The 19,517-nt window shown below is 38.9% G+C and overlaps 1 protein-coding gene across 1 annotated transcript in view; it reads left to right on the top strand.

Annotated features, from left to right (window-relative positions):
• Positions 1-19,422, top strand: part of fbn1 (fibrillin 1) — a 67,380-nt gene extending 47,958 nt beyond the window's left edge. The window contains exons 50-66 of the mRNA XM_077563597.1: positions 1,145-1,270; positions 5,631-5,783; positions 5,900-5,962; positions 6,030-6,155; positions 6,244-6,363; positions 7,378-7,500; positions 8,350-8,481; positions 9,031-9,156; positions 9,577-9,783; positions 11,237-11,362; positions 11,586-11,708; positions 13,283-13,399; positions 15,074-15,202; positions 15,287-15,406; positions 16,655-16,886; positions 16,960-17,143; positions 17,871-19,422. Coding sequence (XP_077419723.1) covers positions 1,145-1,270; positions 5,631-5,783; positions 5,900-5,962; positions 6,030-6,155; positions 6,244-6,363; positions 7,378-7,500; positions 8,350-8,481; positions 9,031-9,156; positions 9,577-9,783; positions 11,237-11,362; positions 11,586-11,708; positions 13,283-13,399; positions 15,074-15,202; positions 15,287-15,406; positions 16,655-16,886; positions 16,960-17,143; positions 17,871-18,257 — 2,594 coding nt within the window. The 3' untranslated portion in view covers positions 18,258-19,422. The remainder of the gene's footprint in view (positions 1-1,144; positions 1,271-5,630; positions 5,784-5,899; positions 5,963-6,029; positions 6,156-6,243; positions 6,364-7,377; positions 7,501-8,349; positions 8,482-9,030; positions 9,157-9,576; positions 9,784-11,236; positions 11,363-11,585; positions 11,709-13,282; positions 13,400-15,073; positions 15,203-15,286; positions 15,407-16,654; positions 16,887-16,959; positions 17,144-17,870) is intronic.
• Positions 19,423-19,517: the final 95 nt, after the last annotated feature.

Raw genomic sequence — 19,517 nt, 5'->3', positions numbered from 1 at the left:
TTACCAACATTACCACCTGTCCGATACCGCTCAGTGGCGCATTTGGAAGTCGCGGGTTCGAATCCCACCTTCCACTGTACATTACAAATATCCCCTTGGCCATTATGCTAAGTGATATACATGTATACCAACTGACTGTCATTATAATTTCACTGAAATGACAAAATGCATGTGAGCGTGTTAGATGCCACTTTTCAAAATAAATACACTATTAGCCATTAATTAGACCAAGTCAAGTTAGCACAATGGTTAGAGCAATTGCCTTCCACTGCAGCGTTCAAACCCTGCTTAGACCGCATTTGAGTAATTGATCTTTCAATTTACTTCATAAGCACATGCATTCAAATCTTAGCATTTAGCTAATAGCGTTGAGCTTTTCAGCATTCCCACACAATTTGCACTTTGTCTAGTATTCAACTGTACTTGCATAAAGTCAGGATTATGCTAAAATATTTCCCCTCTACTATATTTAAATTCTCTATTAATAAGAGACAATCTTTAATGTTAATTTCTGGTTTATTCACGCTAATTCCTATGAAGAGTTTCCAACTTTAAAATAAAATAAAAATCACACAATTTTGCAACCCTAGACCTGCTATGGGATAATTACCGCTAACAAAATGAAAAATGAAAAAATATACCGGAATATGATACCGTCATTTCAAAAGGTTTCATATTAGGGCATTTTGCTGACAAATACATGATGACAAATATCTTTTCTGAGAACATGCTCTTAATAGACGAGCAGTTTTGCCTGCGCTGCTCCCCATCCATGTCTCATTTCTCTCCTCCTCACATGTGGGAGTGGGCCCGAACTAGAATGCTTGGATTGTTTATGTAGTGGTTCTTGATGAAGAGATATTCGGCAGACTTCAACACATTCCTACTAAGGGCTCTGTTCTTGGAAGCAGGGAGGAACGGCACTAAATTCTTAACAGTAAGAGCAGCAGCTGGTCATTGTGACGGTCGAACGCATGACAGCTAGGTTATTCCCCTGCGATGTTCTCTTCGCATATTTTAATAAACTCTGATTTACTGACTTCACTGATTTGACCCCATCTGCATTAACCCTGACGCAGATGAAGGAAAAGGCCCCGGGGTGAACTTCTGTACCGATTCTGATTTGATGTTCTTTATTTTCCAGACATTGACGAGTGTTCGCAGTCACCCGAGATCTGTATGTTCGGAACCTGCTCCAACACAGAGGGAAGCTTCACCTGCTTATGCCCTGAGGGCTTCCAACTATCTGCTTCGGGACGCAGATGTTTAGGTAAGTGCGTGAGAGCTCTTCCAACTATGTCATAGATGAGGTGCAAGCCGTATCTGTGTAGTTTTATTTTCCTGCGCCAAAAAAGCACTCAATATCTCTGCTGCTTGCGGGCGACTCCGGACCGACCACCTTCCCATCTCCTCACTCGCGTATGCGTGTGTTTATGCACTGCATGTGCGTGTTTAGGGGCTTGGGTGGGGGAGCATCGAGTCCACTGTTAGGGAGTTCCTTTGAAACGCTCAAGCGATGACATCAGCGGTTCTGAAGAGGCGGATTAAAGTTTGCATTTCACCCCTCTCCCTTGCGTCAAGCGTGCTTGACGCAAGGGTGGGGGATGAATTAGAGCATCAGGGCGGAGGGTGAGAAACAAGGGCAATAAATGAGATCAAGGATCAATCCCGTCACACTTGTTTTCGGGTTGTTTTTGTAGTGAAGGTTGGTTGACATGCAAAGGATAGAGAAAATGACCTGGTGTCCCATAGGTCACTTGACATATTTCGTTTCAGGTATCATTCAGATGGATGACAGCATAGGCTTTGCAGGATTTGTAAGCATATTATATCGATCTTGTATTGGATCACATCAGGTACACTTCATAAAGTCGTGTTCATATTTGCTTTCATTTATGTTATTCCACTGATTGAAATGACTGCTTTGTCCATGATTGCAATTCTGCTTAACATATAAATTTATTTCAACTAGGGGTGTCAAAGTTAGTGCGTTCATTTTGAGTTCATTTAAAGTTGCTTTGATGACACTAATTTTATGAACGCGCAATTTATGACCGACCCTTACTTGGAAAGTTTGTACTGGGGGAATTCCAGTCGCAAGGCAGCAGACATGTCCCCGTCGAAATTTAGCAGTACTAAGATTAATAATCATACATATATTTGTGGAGACTGGGGTCAAGTTAAATTTTACTATTTTAAAAATGTGACGAATTTCACAAGTTGTTTCATGTTAAAGATTAGATAGTGAAAAGAAAAATGCACTTAGCTGTCACTAATGTCTTACAAATGCAATTATGCCATCTAGTGGCAGAAAAATGACCTCAACACAAATCAAAATCACACTCATTTTTTACAGTAAAGCACATCTTTTTAATTTTAACTCAAGTTTATGAATTACTATAAAATTATTGTATCAATAGCTAAAAGATGCAGCCATATTTCTAAACGTGAATTGTGCCGTTTAAAAAGGTAATGTTAAAGCTTTTTCTACATCATGCATGTTCCACCGATGCCCAGATGAGTACGAAGAGCCCTGACTGTTTTAATCTGACTGCACCTATCAGCTTTTATCTTCCCTTTATAGTAGAGTGTGCGGACCCTCACACTCCACAGTTTCTTTGGGGAGGGGAGGGGTGGAGTTTTTCTTACCTCATTTGAAGTCATGTCTTTGTTTGTCAACTGTGGCTGTCGCTTCAAGATCGTGCGTGTTCTCGCACGTGCACCATGAACGAGCCTGACACAGATGCTGCAGTTACGCTTTGGGCCAGAGGTGGCAGTCGCGAGTAAAAAAGTGACAAACTGCACAAAGATCCTTAACAAGAGTATGAAAGCTTGGAAAAAAATATTGTATTGTACATTTAGAACAGATATGAAATTTGCGATTAATCGTGAGTTAACTATTGAAGTCATGTGATTAACTCATTCACTGGCATTGACGGCTATAGACGTCAAAGATTCATTTGATCTATTTCTATTAGTTTAACATTGGTCCCACTTTTGTGAACAAGAGTTATGAAAACCAAGTTTTTTTTATTGGATTAGAACAGATATAAAATTTGTGATTAATCGTGAGTTAACTAGTGAAGTCACGTGATTAATTACGATTACAAATTATTATTACAAAATTGCCTGATGCCAGTATTTTTTATTAATCTTTTCTTTAAAAAAATAAAAATAAAAGATTATAAAAAATAAAATAAAATGTATTTTTATTATTTATTTTTTTAAGAAAAGATTATTTAAAAATTAGGGGCGTCTGGATTTTAATCGTAATTAATCGCATTGACTCATGACTAGTTAACGCACGATTAATTACAAATTTTATATCTGTTCTAAATGTACAAAAAAAATCTAGGTTTTCATACTCTTGTTAACAAAAGTGGGGAAAAAATGTTAAACTAATAGAAATAGTTAAAATTAATTTATGACGTCTATAACCGTCAATGGTAGTGAATGAGTTAATTACGATGAACATTTTTAATCGCCTGACACTCCTAATTTCAACACAATATCTTCGCACAAGGCAGCACGTGTTTGCGGAAATATCTGTGGATTAATTTTGTGTAGCCAAGTAACTGAACCCACTAAGACGCTGTGTACACAGAACCAGGTGTTCATGTCCTCGCCAGGTGCACGAGCACTCATGTGTGCCGTCTGTGGCGGTCAAGGCGCTTATTTTTGCAGTTGGGTGAAGAGCTAGCAGGAGACTGTGACCATGTGCTTCTCATTACAAGGAAGAGCCAGGGAGAAAAAGAGTCCTCACAATCCTCTCCATTTGCCAATCTCCCCAAGTCGTGTTAAGCGTTTTACCGTAAAGCAACTCACATTAAAAAAAAGAAGAAGAAAAAAACAAAGCTCTCTTTGCTGACTTAAAATTTTTCTGGGAGCTCACAAAAGCAAATTTGTGGAAAATGTGTTACTTCAATAAGTGTGTACAGTAGGTTTTCAGTAGAGTTCGGTTTCAAGGATCATAATGCAAAAGCTTATCAATAAGAGATGCTCTTGTGGATGCTTTTCATTATAACATTGATGGCATAATGATTGAAAATGTATAATGCATCTCTATCTTGATCTTCATTGAAATGTAATACACTGCCATTACGTATTCGCCACAATATTTCATTGAAACAAGTGAAAAACGCTCCTCAGTAATTTCACTTCAATTTAGCATTGATAGACGGGAGAAATGTTGTCCAGTGAGATTTCGATGGAGCCAAGTTAAGTTTTTTTGTTATGCTCAGGTAATGCTAACAGTTGCGGATGGCCTTATATTTCAGTTCATAGACAGACAACAAAGTGTGGCAGATTTTTAATATGCTCAGATTTGACACCATTTGTTGTTGTTCCAATTTATATTCATTATACGTTATAAAATCAGTTTCATTTTATTGACATTTTTTATTAGGTTTTTATTAGAGCTATCAAACGATTAGTATTTTTAATCAGATTAATCCCATTTTAGAATTTTGATTATCACGATTAATCACTTATTTAGAAAGGCTTTTTTCAACATTTTTTTGCCCACCAAATTTGAAGAGCATCTGTTATGTGATCATTCTTTTGACATTTAATGTTATTAAAACATCTTCAACATTTTTTGATCCACTGCACACTAGGGATGTAACTATTTCCAAACATCACGATACAATAATTATCACAATATTGTGGGGAGTTCGGCGATACAAAAAAAAAGGTCACAATATTGTAAAAAAGAAAAAGAAAAAAGCTCATATTAAAAATAAGACACACAATAGTTTGCTTTTGTACATTACAGCAATGAAAAATATTATGAAAATATTATAAATATTCTATAGAAAAATATATAAATAATATATATATACATATTGAGGCACTTACTTGCTAATGCAAGCCTACATTGAGTTCCTCCACATATTGACTCGCTTCACAAGAATATTACGTCCCCCTTCATCTGACCATTAGGGTTGATTTTAAACTTAGAAGGGCCCAAACATGCCTTGTGAAAATTAAACTGCACTAAAAAAAGTAGCCACCAGAGGGTGTTAGAACTGCACAAATGGAAATCAACCCGACTTTTTTAACAGATGTGCTGCTCTTAATATCGTGACATGACGACGACGATATACTGTGGCAGTTTTAATATCGCAATATCACGATATTGCCGTTATCGTTACATGCCTACTGCACACACTCATCCTCCTCTTTTTCTAAACAGTTCATTACATGAATAATTTAAAATGACAAAAAAAAATAATGACCCCAATATTTTGACATGAACTAATATTCTGAATGTCATACGCAAACAATCAAAATTAATAGTTTGATTAATCCGCGTTAATACGTGGTTAATGTGATCATTTTAGGGGGGATTAATCAATGAGTTAACTTTGACAGCACTAGTTTTTATAAAGTGTCATTTTTATGATGGTTTTAGGAAGCTTGAACAGATTAAATGTCATTGAGGAATATTGATTTTAAATGCAAGTAAACTGATTTATGAACTTGGTAACAGAACAAATTCAACTCAAGGTACGACTGTATCAGGTAACAGTTTTAGTTTATCCTTTAACTTAAACTGTCATTCCGTTGATTTGTGTTATCTGTTTTTCTCAAATAGTTTCTTTTCATTTCACGTGTTTGCCCATGTTTAGATGTACGCGTCAACTACTGCTATACAAGGTTTGAAAACGGGCGCTGCCAGGTTCCAAAGCCTCAGAATACTTCCAAGGAAGAATGCTGCTGCACTGGAATGCCGGGTCAAGGTTGGGGAGATCCCTGTGAAATCTGCCCTGGCAAGACAGAGGGTAGGTCTCCATCGCACAGGGGAAAAAAAAGAAAAAAACACACACACACACAAGTATGCTGATTCATACAATACATTTTTTTGGGTATTAATGACTTTTGTGATGTCATGTTCCAGAGGCGTATCCCCTTCTCTGTAAAAATAATGGATATCAAAGTGGGCTTGATGGGCTTCCAAAAGGTACGAGTGTCATCTACCATGAATCCTCTTCCTCTGCCGCATCATATTAACTTTGCTTGTCTTTTAGATATTGATGAATGCCTCAATAATCCCTGTCAAAACGGCCAGTGCATCAACACAGACGGCTCTTTCCGCTGTGAATGTCAAATGGGGTACCATCTAGACATCGGCTCATTTACATTGAATTGTGTAGGCAAGTGTCTGTCATGACTCATTGTTGCTGTCTTTCTTTCATACATATGTGTTTATTAACATGCATTCAATGTTTATGTCCAATCCAGACACTGATGAGTGCGATATTGGAAACCCCTGCGGGAACGGCACATGCACAAATGTGATCGGAGGCTTTGAGTGTGCATGTGACGAGGGCTTTGAGCCGGGTCCCATGATGACCTGCGAAGGTGTGTGAAACGTTGTTTGTTTATCTACACTGAAAAAAAAAAAATAACTTAATGAAGATGACTTTAATTTGTTACAACCAGAGTTATTAGTTTATCTCAGATTAAATTTATGATTTGGTTTAAACCTAAAATTTAGATTTTTTTTCCGCCCATCACTGATCGCTTTCTACGTGTAATTTCTGTTTTCCATCCAGCCCTTCTTTTTCTTTTCCTTTCTTCCTCATTTCTTCTGTTCTTGCGTCCTTTTTTTTTGCGATTTTTCTGTTTCCTCCCAAAATACAAATGCAGTACATAAATTTGTTGTCCATCCTACCGATAACTCTAAATGAACACAAAAACACATTCATACACTTAAAACAAGGACGTTTTCATTACGATCAACTTTTTATGTCACATGGTCACATGACATAAAAAACACAATTTTGCAATTAAAAACTGTATAAATATGTTCTATTTTAAATATTACCATGCTCCTAAAGATGTATTTATACAAGGTATTTTTTTTTATGCTAGAGCATACAGAAGGCTTTGATGCAGCCTCTGAACTGAAGAGAATGGTCGAAGCAATGGTAGTTATTACAAAAACGGCCAGCAGGTAGCAGCAGAGTATAAAAGCTCAACCAGGGCAATGTTGAAAACAAGCTAATTTAGCCACAATTTTAAACAGATCTGTGAATAATGATGAAACTTAGTGTCAGGTTCAATAAGCTGACACTTAGCTATATTCTAATGCTAATTACTACAAAACAGAAACAGATAGAAATAAATAAAAAAAATCCTGATGAAAGAAGCGACTAATATTTCTTTTGGTAGGTTCCATGTTTTTATAGTAATAGAACACAATATTCTGTGGGCCAGTAAAACAGCAAGGAGCGAAGGGGGTTGCTTCAGTGAAAATGGCTGGGAGTAAATGAGTTAAACTACTGAAAAATGAATTACTTTTTTTCATTTTTCTTTTCCCAGTGTAAATTTATCTTGTTGTTACCACTAGACTCTTTTTGTGCTCTCTTCCAGACATCAACGAGTGTGCCCAGAATCCTCTGCTGTGTGCATTCCGCTGTGTTAATGTAGTGGGCTCATACGAGTGCAAATGTCCAACAGGATACGTGCTGCGTGAAGATAAGAGAATGTGTAAAGGTACCACAACGCAATGACTAGTCACACACCATTTCACATTAAGTACTGTATTTACTCTAGTAATACTTGCCCCCTTGTAAAGTTACATAACATACTATGTCTTAAAACCTGAGAAAATGTAACCGGACCAGTCACTGTTTACACCCCCACTGTCTCTGATGGCGTGGGTACCATAGCAACGGTTGTATTTGGAGGGAAGCGCCGAGACAGGAGGAACTTCTCAGTGTCTGTAGCGTCATTGTTTATGTCCCAGCTCCAAACAGACCACCAACTCTCTTACTACTTGTCTATATGCAACTCCTGTTTCCATGCCAGTGCCATATTGAGCAGATTAATGGAGACCATAGTGGAGGTCTGTGTGCATGTTAGCGATCAATAGATTAATTGCCCTGCGGCAAATAGCGAAAATCCTCAAATAATTGACGGCCAGCTGCGTATAGATGGTGGAGGAAAGAGGATCATAAAGCATCATCACCATACATCTAGCATTTACTTAATCATGAACCTATGGTGTTTAAATTATTCACCACATAGCATTAGCTAGCATGAGATGAACTAGCACGCTAGCACAAACTGATGTGACACCACAAACTGCAGGAGGACTTTACACACTTTAGGTATATAAAAAAAAAAGAGTAAGTATTATGCAAATGCGTAAATGCCGAACTGCGAAATATGGGTTGCTTCACTGCACTACACTTTGTTTCTTTAGTTAAGTTATTTTGTGCCACAGTGTCTGTGTGAGTCATCATCATTGGTGTGATTGAGGCACATTTTACACATACTTTATACTGTAGGTACGTACTATTATTTTTTATAGTTGTTAACGATTGTATGTTTGTCTTGCAGACCAGAATGAATGTGAAGATGGTCTAGACGATTGTGCCAGCAGAGGAATGACCTGCAAGAACCTTATTGGTACATTTATGTGCATCTGCTCACCTGGATACACACGCCATCCGGGTGGAGATGGCTGCATTGGTAAGACAGTTGGAAAGATTTTGCAAGTGTAAATAGATTTTGTATTTCGCTATGAATAGGATTCTTCATAGACTTTATGATTATGTCCGCTTTATTTAGACTTTTAGAGAGTTGAAAAAAGTTTTTTATTGTAATATGAACGGTAATGCTCAATATTTGCCTTATCTTTGAGGTTGGTCTTGACACATTGTACCATATTTTTTTTAATTAATTAATTAATTGATTCATTCATTATTATTGTTATTATAATAATATCTATATTTATTTATTTACATTATTATTATTATTATTATTATATCTGTAAAAGCAATAGCAATATCAAACCGCTTAAATTTTTTAACAATTTCTTTCCATAAGAACAGCAAAATATTCAACTCAGTATGCATGTATGACATACAACATATCACACAGTGGTAGTTCCTGGCATGTGCAATATGTGTGACCACATGCCATGCCGGTATTTCTGGTGGGGGCGCTGATGGTGAACCCATATATAATTGAGGTATTTCTTCTTAAAATTCCTCACATATTTCTATATGTCCGCTTCAGATCTGAACGAATGCGCCGCCAAACCGGGCACCTGTAAGAACGGCCGTTGTGAGAACACAGTAGGAAGCTATCGCTGCAGATGTGACCAGGGATTCGTACCTAACCCCACACAGACAGAATGTATCGGTAAGTATGCACGTAATACCCAACTAACTCTTTACATGTTTAACATAGACAAATAGTTGATGGTAGTTAAAATACTTCTAGTGGATTTCAGCCACTTTGTGGCACTCGCCTATCTCGTTAATAACCATGTGTTTGTAACTGTCAAGATAGAGGAAAGGAAATCGTTTCACAGGCGTCCTCCCAAATCTAAATATATACTTCAGATCCAAAGTGATGGACTGAAGCCTGTGAGAAACACTCCAAGGAAACTGAGGCTATCTGGCTTCTGACCGACATTAGCGATTGTGCATGTGGGTTATCTCCTCACGTCTGGTGCTGTCTGGGTGGCTTTGTCTGCTTCCCTTTAGCCACCTCTTTGTTTGCTCATGTGATGCTTTGTCTCGCTCTCACGTTGCCTTCCCCGTGTCTCCCGACATCTAGATAACCGCGAGGGCTTCTGTTTCACTGAGGTTCTGACTACTCTGTGTCAGATGACATCCAGTAACAGAAACATGGTGACCAAGTCGGAGTGTTGCTGTGATGGGGGCAGGGGCTGGGGTAACAACTGTGAGCTTTGTCCACTCCCTGGGACCACCCACTTCAAGAAAATGTGTCCTCTGGGACCTGGATATACCACTGATGGCAGAGGTATTCTGGAATTTGAAGTTAAATATCGGTCTCATTAACTCTATAAACCCAAACGTGTGATATTTAAATACAAGACATTTTGAGCCCTCTATTTTATGAGTATGATATTTTTTCCCCACATTAAAACCCTAATGTATATGATCTTACACATGCATTACACGGATAATCCATTAGAGGGCAGTATCACCCAGCTGATGGCTTTTCCAGCGACCTTGCAAGCTGGCCCCAATTGAGAAAGGAGAGACACCTATACTTATAATAGTGGGAAATGTTCTTTCTGATTTTTTGAAAGACTAATATGTTTGATATGTCTGTTATTATATTTTTGATAGTTATAAATGAACAAATTTAAAGCATTGTAACCAGATCAAACATGACAAATCAAAAATCATATGTGTACGGAAGAAGATTAGGGCCAGTGAAGAGGAAAAAAAAGTTTGCCAGGATTCTCACACCCAATTTACACTCACTGCGGAACGGACGCGGTGCGTTTTCCGTATGGCCGCCGCAAGAAATAGAAAGCATTCGAGTCTGCATGTCAATTCACACCAGCTGCAGTGCGTTGCATATGCGGTGCGAAAGAGATGCGGCGCTGCAGAAGGTTTCTATTTTTTCTGGAGGCCGCGTGCGGAACGCTTGCGGATTTTCATGAAGCTGAAGAAATTACACGAGCCGGACAGGAAGCCGAGCGTCAGCATCAAGGTAGATCCGGTATATTTCAAAATAAAACCGTTTGCGAACTCATTTTTGGGGGGAGGGAAGCTAGCTAACTACATAGTATGACATGAGTCGGACATTTAAGACAAAAAACAAGTTCAGATTAAATTAAACATGACAAAATAACACTATTTAAACACAAAACATACTTAGAAGAGCCATGGTAGAAGTCACAGAAATAATGTCCAAAAGCATATCAGGCAAAGTGTAGCTATTGTTTACCAATAGGACTCTATATACACGGTTGTTATCGCGTGAACTCAACTCTCCAGCGTGAACTCCCGTGATCTTGTGGTCTGGCAGGGGTAGATTTCCGGACACGGACAGCTGACGCAACGCAACCAATGTAAATTGCAGTCCGTGCGGCGACTTTAATCTCAGAATTCTGACTTTAAAGTGATAATAATAGTAGCGCTAATAAAGTCGGAATTTTGATTTTAAAGTCAGAATTCCGACTTTAAAGTCAGAATTCTTAGAATAAAGTCAGAATCCTGACAACCTTTATCTTTCTCTTCACTGGCCCTAATCCTCTTGTTGATTTAAAAAAAAAAAAAAAAAAGTTTGTTTAAAAGGACCAAAAATACTCCTATATTTACAAAGAATCTGAATTTTCTCTCATATATATCATGGTTCGGGCTTTATAGGGTTACACTAAGACAAACAACAAGTTCACAAGTATTTTTTACAAAGATTCTCTTTGGTTTTTCACTTTATTAACATGAATGCTTCTATCCAGATATCGACGAGTGTCGCGTGATGGGGAACTTGTGCAAACACGGAGAGTGTGTCAACAGCATAGGCTCATACAACTGCATCTGCAAACCCGGCTACACCACAGACATCACTGGCACTCAGTGTGTGGGTAAGCCAACCATTCACATCCATCTCTTGTCATTTTATGGACTTGTTTCCTTCTTCCCATTCTTGCTACCTTGTAAAGGGCCCAAAACCGCACGGGTAGACTGCCCACACACGCGCATGACGACAAATATAGTCTTAGTCTGTCGATCTCATCTTCTGCTCTCATGGTATGCTGTAGTTGTCTAAAAGATCAAGCCGTGTCTCCCTGTCATGTGTCGTTTCAGATGTGGATGAGTGCATACAGGCGCCAAAGCCTTGTAACTTCATTTGTAAGAACACAGAGGGGGGATATCTTTGTTCCTGCCCCCGTGGATACGTCCTACAGGAAGATGGAAAGAGCTGCAGAGGTGATACACTCGCACTCAGCAAAAGAACCTTCAATAGTCAAGAACTAAATTCTCATCATTGTTCATAGCTTCTCTTATCTCCAGCAAAACTGGCATCATGACATATCAATCATTGGCATTTATATGGAGATATTTACGCCTTCTTAAAGCTCTTCCATTTTATTGTTTAAAGAGCTTCGTATTTTAGGGGAGGAGCTAAGGTTAGCTCGTACTAGGCAGAAAGTGTTTTTTTTTTTTTTTTTTTTTAAAGGATGTCAATCCGACTTATTAGCTCAGCCTAGAGGTGTTCCTCAAGGATCTACCTTGGGTCCACTTCTTTTATTCTATTTTTTATCAATGATCTTTCTTGTATTTTTTCAAACTGTTATGTTCAATTATTTGCTGATGATATGATGCTATTATATATACGTCAAAGCCTCCTTCGTTACAAATTCAAGAATCGTTACAGCATGACTTGGCTTTTTGAAAATAGATTGCTACTTAACTAAACTAAAACATGTGTAATGCTATTTGGTGTAAGACAAAAACTTATTTCTGGCGTAAATGATTTGTTTTTGACATATAATGACAGTAGTTCTTCAAAACGTTGACAAATGTAAATATTTGGGTGTTTGGATTGACTTAACACTAACTTTCAAATTTCACATTGAACATTTTTTGAACAAGGTTCATTTTGGTTTAGCTGTTTTGTTTCGTTTGAGGCATTGTTTTACATTTAATGGCAGAAAAAAACTGATAGTTCAACTTATTTTTCCCATTATTGATTATGCAGATATTGTCTATCAGACTGCAGCAAAAAAACTTTTTGCAGCCTCCTAATGGGATTTATAATAAACTATGTACGTTTATTTTAGATTGTTCTCATTGTATAATGTATGATAATTTGGGGTGGCTTTCTTTAGATTACAGACAGCAATTTCATTGGTTTCAGTTCCTTTTTAAATGTATTCATTTTAATTGTCTTTATTGTTTGAAACAACATTTTGTTCCACAGTCAGCCAACTCTATATCACAAAGTTCAAACCATATTTTTTTTTTCATAGCTAAAGGAATAAGCAAGAAAGATCTATTTGGAATAGTCTACCTGTTAATATTCATTTGTTGTCTTCTCTCCATATTTTTTAAAATATCTTGTTTCATAATTTAAAAACAGATTGTCAACGTTTTCAATAATGTATTATCACGCTGTATTTTCATTTTTATTTTATTATTATGAAATAATTAGAACCTTCTTGTGTTGAGATTAAGGTTGTGTCTGTTAAATGTTATTCTATTCTATTTGTTTTTTTGCCTGGTGTCTCATTATAGATTGCCTTGTATTTTTTTGTGTGGGCAAAACGAGTTGTTGCATCTCAAGGGTTTTATCCCACGTTAATCAAAATGTTCAACAAAGGACCGCCACTGCCCCTGTGTTTCTGCTGTCAGGTTCACTTGCAGTTCACGTGTAGTTCACTGACTGTAGATGGACTGGAATTTGAGTCCGACAAATGAGCAGCCCTCATACAGTCGTGCGTGCAATCATCTGACAATATACTTCCACGACACTGATGTCATGTCTCCCGCTTCCTTTTCAGACTTGGATGAGTGCTCGACAAAACAGCACAACTGTCAATTCTTGTGTGTCAACACCATCGGCGGCTTCACCTGCAAGTGTCCTCCTGGCTTTACCCAGCATCACACCGCCTGCATCGGTAAATAAACACCAGCCCAACATGGATTGACTTACACATCTAAATATTTTTGTCCTCGGAAGTGCTCTTGTGTCTGTGTATACCTAATAGGAATGAGCCGGATAAACATGTTGAGTCCTGATGCGCTCGCGACTTCCTGTCTCCGGTATACACATGATGTGTTCTTTCCCACTGTCAGCTTTGTCATAGTCGTTCGTGAACTTATCTTATTAGACTATACTCATTTGTGGCGGTGCAGCCTAGCGAGTCTTTGTTATGGAACTCAGCAATGGATTGTCCTGACAACCACAAGCTTTTTTTTCCAGACCATAAGGCAGCTCCCATGACCTCACATCCATCCACAGGCAAGGAGCTCGCAGCTTCGAGTGTGGAATGGAATAGCCCCTGGCTGGCTTATGACACATTTGTAGTAGTGTGTTATTAATTTGTCGACAAAAATGTTGGACAAACTAGCACCCGGGAATCCAAAAAACAACAACACCTGTTTCTCAACATAAGGGGTGACATTAAGTGCTATAAATAGTTTCTCATAATTTAGTGCTAGTAGTTCTTCACAATCAAGATTTGCTAGCAAAACACAGTCAATGATTGTAGCACGCACATAATGAAAAATTGATTATGGTCTGAGGCTTAAGTTTCCAGCCACAAAATCAGAAGTACGGTTGACATCCAAATGTTGTGTCTGCCACTACGCAGAATTTACGTGCATTGGTAGCAAAATCTCCCAAACACATTTGGAAACCTGTGTGATGGTCCGATGAAACCAAGGTTGAACTTTATGACCTTGTCACCTACAATAAAGCATGGCGGTGGCTAGTTTTGTGCAATTCATTGAAATTCAAATACAATTTCAAGTATTACACTCCACAATTACAAAATCAGCATAATCGTAGCAAAAAGATTATTAATTTTTTTAAAAAAAGTGTTGTTTAAATTAATACAATTGTACCTTTATTAAATTTTAAAATAACAAATTTAATAACTTTTAAAAGTTTTTACATAAATAAATAAATATATATTATTGTAAATATATATTATTATAATTTCAGTTTGGTCCAAAAGGAACTTACATAATTATAGTGTTTCTATTTTTTTTATTGGTCTTAATAAGATTTTTAAATGCTTAAACATTTTCTTATTTTGTACCAAAAAAATAAACAATCGTTTGAATAATTGTTAGTGCAATTATTGCCAAAATAATTGTGATTATTATTTTGTCCATAATCGAGCAGCCCCAGTGGTGGCAGCATCATGCGTTGGGGCTGTTTTTCTCCACCTGCAACTGGGGCCTTAGCCAAGATGGAGGAATTATGAACAGTTCAAAGTCTTCTACAACAAAGCAAAAAATGTGCCAGGAAAAACCTACTAGATCATCTGAACTTTATATAAGGTTAATGTGAAACACTCTAAATGTTGGCAATTGTGTACCGACTCCCATTTAACATGAGTTTGAATGAGATGGGTTCATTCGGAACACGGCCACATCCGAGTCATAAGAGGGTGTACACACTTGTGCAACCACATTGTCCATGAGAAAAAAAAATACAGCACCCAAGTGTACCTAACGCTGTGGCCAGTAAATGAATATCGATCAGCAGTCTTCTACTCTATTCTATTTAGCCCTTTGATCCTATTCTGTGTTAATATGAACCATTCCTCCTTTGTGTGTGTTAGACAACAACGAATGCTCAACAGACCCCAATCTTTGTGGCGCCAATGGTGCTTGCCAGAACACTCCGGGGAGCTTCAGCTGCGACTGCCAGCGAGGATTCTCATTAGAACCCAATGGACAGAACTGTGAAGGTCTGAAAACAGCTGGCAAGCACTGTCTCGGTATCAGCTGGTCAAAACCTTGCATAATATTCTTGTGTTTTTGCGTTCCCAAAGACACTGACGAGTGTGACGGCAACCACAGGTGTCAGCATGGCTGTCAGAACTTAGTGGGTGGTTACCGGTGTAGCTGTCCACAAGGTTACCTGCAGCACTACCAGTGGAACCAGTGTGTGGGTAAGCAAAACATTGGTCTTGTGTTTTGCTTATCAATAGATAGTGAAGCCAACTCCATTACGGGGGTTTCATTCCAGACCATCTGCACTGACTTGGCATGTTTTTATAGCATTTACGGCACTTTAACTCATTAACTCTCAGCCATTTTTACTGAAGCAACCCCTTTCACTCCCAGCTGTTTTACTGGATTTTGACTGATTTTGCAAGGCCCACAGAATATTGTGTTCTATTGCTATAAAAACATGGAACACACCAAAAGAAAGATTAGAGTCTCTTCTTTCATCAGGAAAAAAAAGTATATTTCCATCTGTTTTTCTGTTTTGCAGCAATTAGCATTAGAATATAGCTAAGTGTGTCATTATTCGCAAATCTGTTTAAAGCTGGGGGGAACCAACTTATTGCAACATTGCCCTGGTTGATCTCTTATACTCTGCTGCCACCTGCTGGCCGTTCTTGCTTCATGCATTCTCTTCAGTTCAGAGGCTGCATCAAAGCATTTTGTATGCTCTAGCACAGAAAAAGAGAAAGAAAAAAAAACGGATAAATATGCCTTTGAGAGCAATAAGTTAAACAAATGTTTAAACTAATACAAACATATTTAAAAACATTTAGAGAGAGGACAAGAGCAATGGATAACACAAAAATACTATACAAACTGCAACAGTGCACCTATCCCTCTATGTTTACAGTAAACGTGTGGTTTTTCCAAACTAACAAAGTTATCAAATCACAATATAAATCAATAATCATGCCCAAATATGTGCATGACAAAATTAACTAGCTGTTGCTTTATGATGGTGTTAAACGCGAGAGGATTGAGGCATTCACTAATCACGTCATAATCTCTCCAGCAAAAAATAGCCTGAGCTAGAAATACTTCCTGTTTTCACTCTCCCTATAATTTTAGTGTTAAATAATATGGTATGCCACCATCTGGTGGCCGATAATGGGATACCACCAAAACCAAAATTGTGTTATAAATGAACCCCAAAAAAATTCTGTTAAAGCGCAGGGTCATGAACCCAAAACCCACGATGGCTTGGGGTTCACTGTACTTTTCTCTATGACTTCACACGCACATAAGGGTGACAAAAGACGGACCTATTGTTTGTTTACATGCATTTTAAGAAGGTCTGTCAAATAATCTGCACGTAATACTGACATTCGACTTCTTCCCACAATTGTTTGGGCCATTTAAGTGCACTGAACTTCTGCCTGTTTACTTCCTCTCAACTTCCCGTGACCCAGATGAGAACGAGTGTCAGAACAGTCAAATCTGCGGGGGAGCATCGTGCCACAACACTCTGGGGAGCTTCCGCTGCCTCTGCCCCACCGGCTTCAACTATGAACAGGTTTCCGGGGGCTGCTCAGACGTCAACGAGTGCTCCACCACACAGAACCCATGCAAGTTTGGATGCTCCAACACAGACGGCGGCTATCTCTGCGGTTGTCCCACTGGGTACTACAGGGCAGGACAAGGGTATGCTAAGAAGTGCAGAGATGAAGCCTGTTGACGTGTACGGCAACCTGATGGCTTTTTATATTTGCTTCAGGCACTGTGTCACAGGGTTGGCTTTTGGTGGCGGTGACCAAAGTGTTGCTCCGGGAGGGGAGGAGGATGACAATTCTCTGTCTCCTGAGGCCTGCTACGAGTGCAAGATCAACGGTTATCCCAAGAAAGGGCGCAAACGACGTAGCAGCAATTCAACACAGGGTCAACTTTTGGATGACACGCAGGTAATTACAGATCACGTCATTCAGCTGCTTTACGTTTTATCAATGTGTAAGGTTGCAATCAAGGGAAGGAAGATGCTCTTTCGCTGAATACATTGGTGCCTTGAGATATGTGAATAAATTGTTCTGTAACTGCGCTCATAACACAATTTTGCTCTGTTGATTAATCTGTATTGTCATTTAAAAAAAATTGTGCCATCGGGTACTCATTTGCCCCAAGAACAACATGAGTAGCCCACGGGTCTCTTCTAAAAAATAGCTCACCAGTAATGAGACACTGTGACTTACTAAGATGAATTAAGAGAGAAGAATGTTAATAATTATTAATTTATTTAAACTTAACGTGGTAGAAATTTCTCTAGATTATTTTTTTTTAATACTGTACAATGGAGAAAAAAATGATGTTTTTATTTAACCAAATATTTAAAAACTGTCATTTTAGAGCTGTAATTTGATATTGTTACGGCAAAAAAAAAAAAGGTTATCATACCATCAAAAGTTAATATTGGCCCAGCATCTTTTTTTTAAGAGGATAAAGAATATATGGCTGTGAGTATTTGAATATTATATTGTCTGTCTGACTGTGTTCAAATATCCATTGCTTTGGAAACTGTGACACTCAATGCTAAAGTTAGCATGTCTTTGGCGTTTTGTATTTGATGTTAGCATTAAGCTAAGCTTACATCCATCCATCCATTTATCCTGACATGGTTTCCTTATTTCTTTGCAGATATCTGACAATGAGCTGATCAGCCTGGCCAGCATGGACATCGAGGACACCCTGCACCTCCACCTAAACATCAGCGAGCTGAGCAACCGCGACCGCATCCTGGAATTCACGCCGGCCTTGTCCGCCCTCACCGACCACGTGCGCTACAGCATCGACTACGGGAACGAAGCGGGCTACTTCAAGATCAACCAGAGGGAGGGTGTGAGCTACATGCATCTGAACAAGAAGAAGACCCTCGCCCCGGGCGCGTACGACCTTCAGATTAGCAGCATGCCCCTGTACAGGAAGAAGGAGCTGAATGAGCTGGAGGACCGCCATGATAAAGACTACCTCGCAGGGCAGCTGGGGGACATCCTGAAGATGAGGGTGCAGATCGTCTTGCATTAACCTGCACAAGACTGTGGCGGGCACAGGTTGATGATCCACAAGAGGCGAAACATCTCCAACTCTGGATCAGTGTTGGGGGAGGGGAGGTCACCTCTGCTTTCCCTCAACAGGGAGATGGGCTTGCCACCAAAGAGACAAGGAGAAAAGGGGTGGGGTGGGGCGGGGGTGGGTGGGGGTGCAGCATTTGTTTGCCAAAGATGATTCTACATATCATAGATACAATTTCTGTGGGGGGTGAAAAAAAACTCAAGTCAAGTCAAATGAACACATTGCGTTTACAACTGAAGAAGTGCGTAAAACATGATTGAAAATGTGATTTGGAATTGTTGGTTTGCATGTTGTATGATGATATGTGGAATCGGTGCCACTTCGGAAGGCTAAAGGACAACCGGAAACTCTTATGGTTGTTGTTTTTTTACAACTGTTCCCAAGCGGAAGAAAAGGATGTCCCATTAGTCTGACATGAATTCATTTCCTCCCCTCAGGTAAGTCTGACTGAACAAACACATTTCTGCCTTCACAAAGATGTCGAATCGTGACGAGATCAGTGCGGAGAGGAAAAGAAGCCACTAAGGACTTTTGAGATGTAATCGTGTCTGGCTTGAACGACTCCTACTGCATATTTAAACAAACAATGCTTGTCCACCTTTTTCTATGGATCATTCATATTTACTGGTGCTAGCAACACAACCACATAGCTTCGGAAATGCACTGTACTACCGTACAAAAGTCGGATATCCCGTCAGCCACTCCCATTTCATGTCTGCTCTCTTCCCTAAGCTGACCGCTCTCTATATTTCATGTAAATTGTGTTTATACTGTAATCATCGATGCCACTTTTATTCTTTGATGCCTTTGCAAACTAGAGGAAGCCCCTGGAATACAGGGCTTTGTAACGGTGCTTATAATGACCAACTACTTCCTTTGTTAACTGTATACGTTCACATATCTGCACACAGACAAACACATACACAAACCTCTGACATTAATGATGGCAAACCTGGACCTTTGTGATCATGCACTGAGGCCTTCACGGCCACACAATTCTCTCACACGTACAATCAGTGCCGCATTACCACAGGCCAGCCTGACACCAGTCTGTGTTCTTGTTCACATCAGCGGGGGTTTAGATGAACATTCACAATAAAAACATTCTTTTGGTGTACATCTGATTGCTACTTGACCCTTCATCACATCCTATTTCTGTCCATCTATTTACTGTATTTCCAGGCAGTAGCAGTTTCTGGCATGAGTGATATG

This window comes from Vanacampus margaritifer, chromosome 4 (assembly GCF_051991255.1).
Source record: "Vanacampus margaritifer isolate UIUO_Vmar chromosome 4, RoL_Vmar_1.0, whole genome shotgun sequence".
Lineage (NCBI taxonomy): Eukaryota > Metazoa > Chordata > Actinopteri > Syngnathiformes > Syngnathidae > Vanacampus > Vanacampus margaritifer.
The sequence above is the reverse complement of the archived record's forward strand: the minus strand, read 5'-3'. Positions and strand labels throughout refer to the sequence as shown.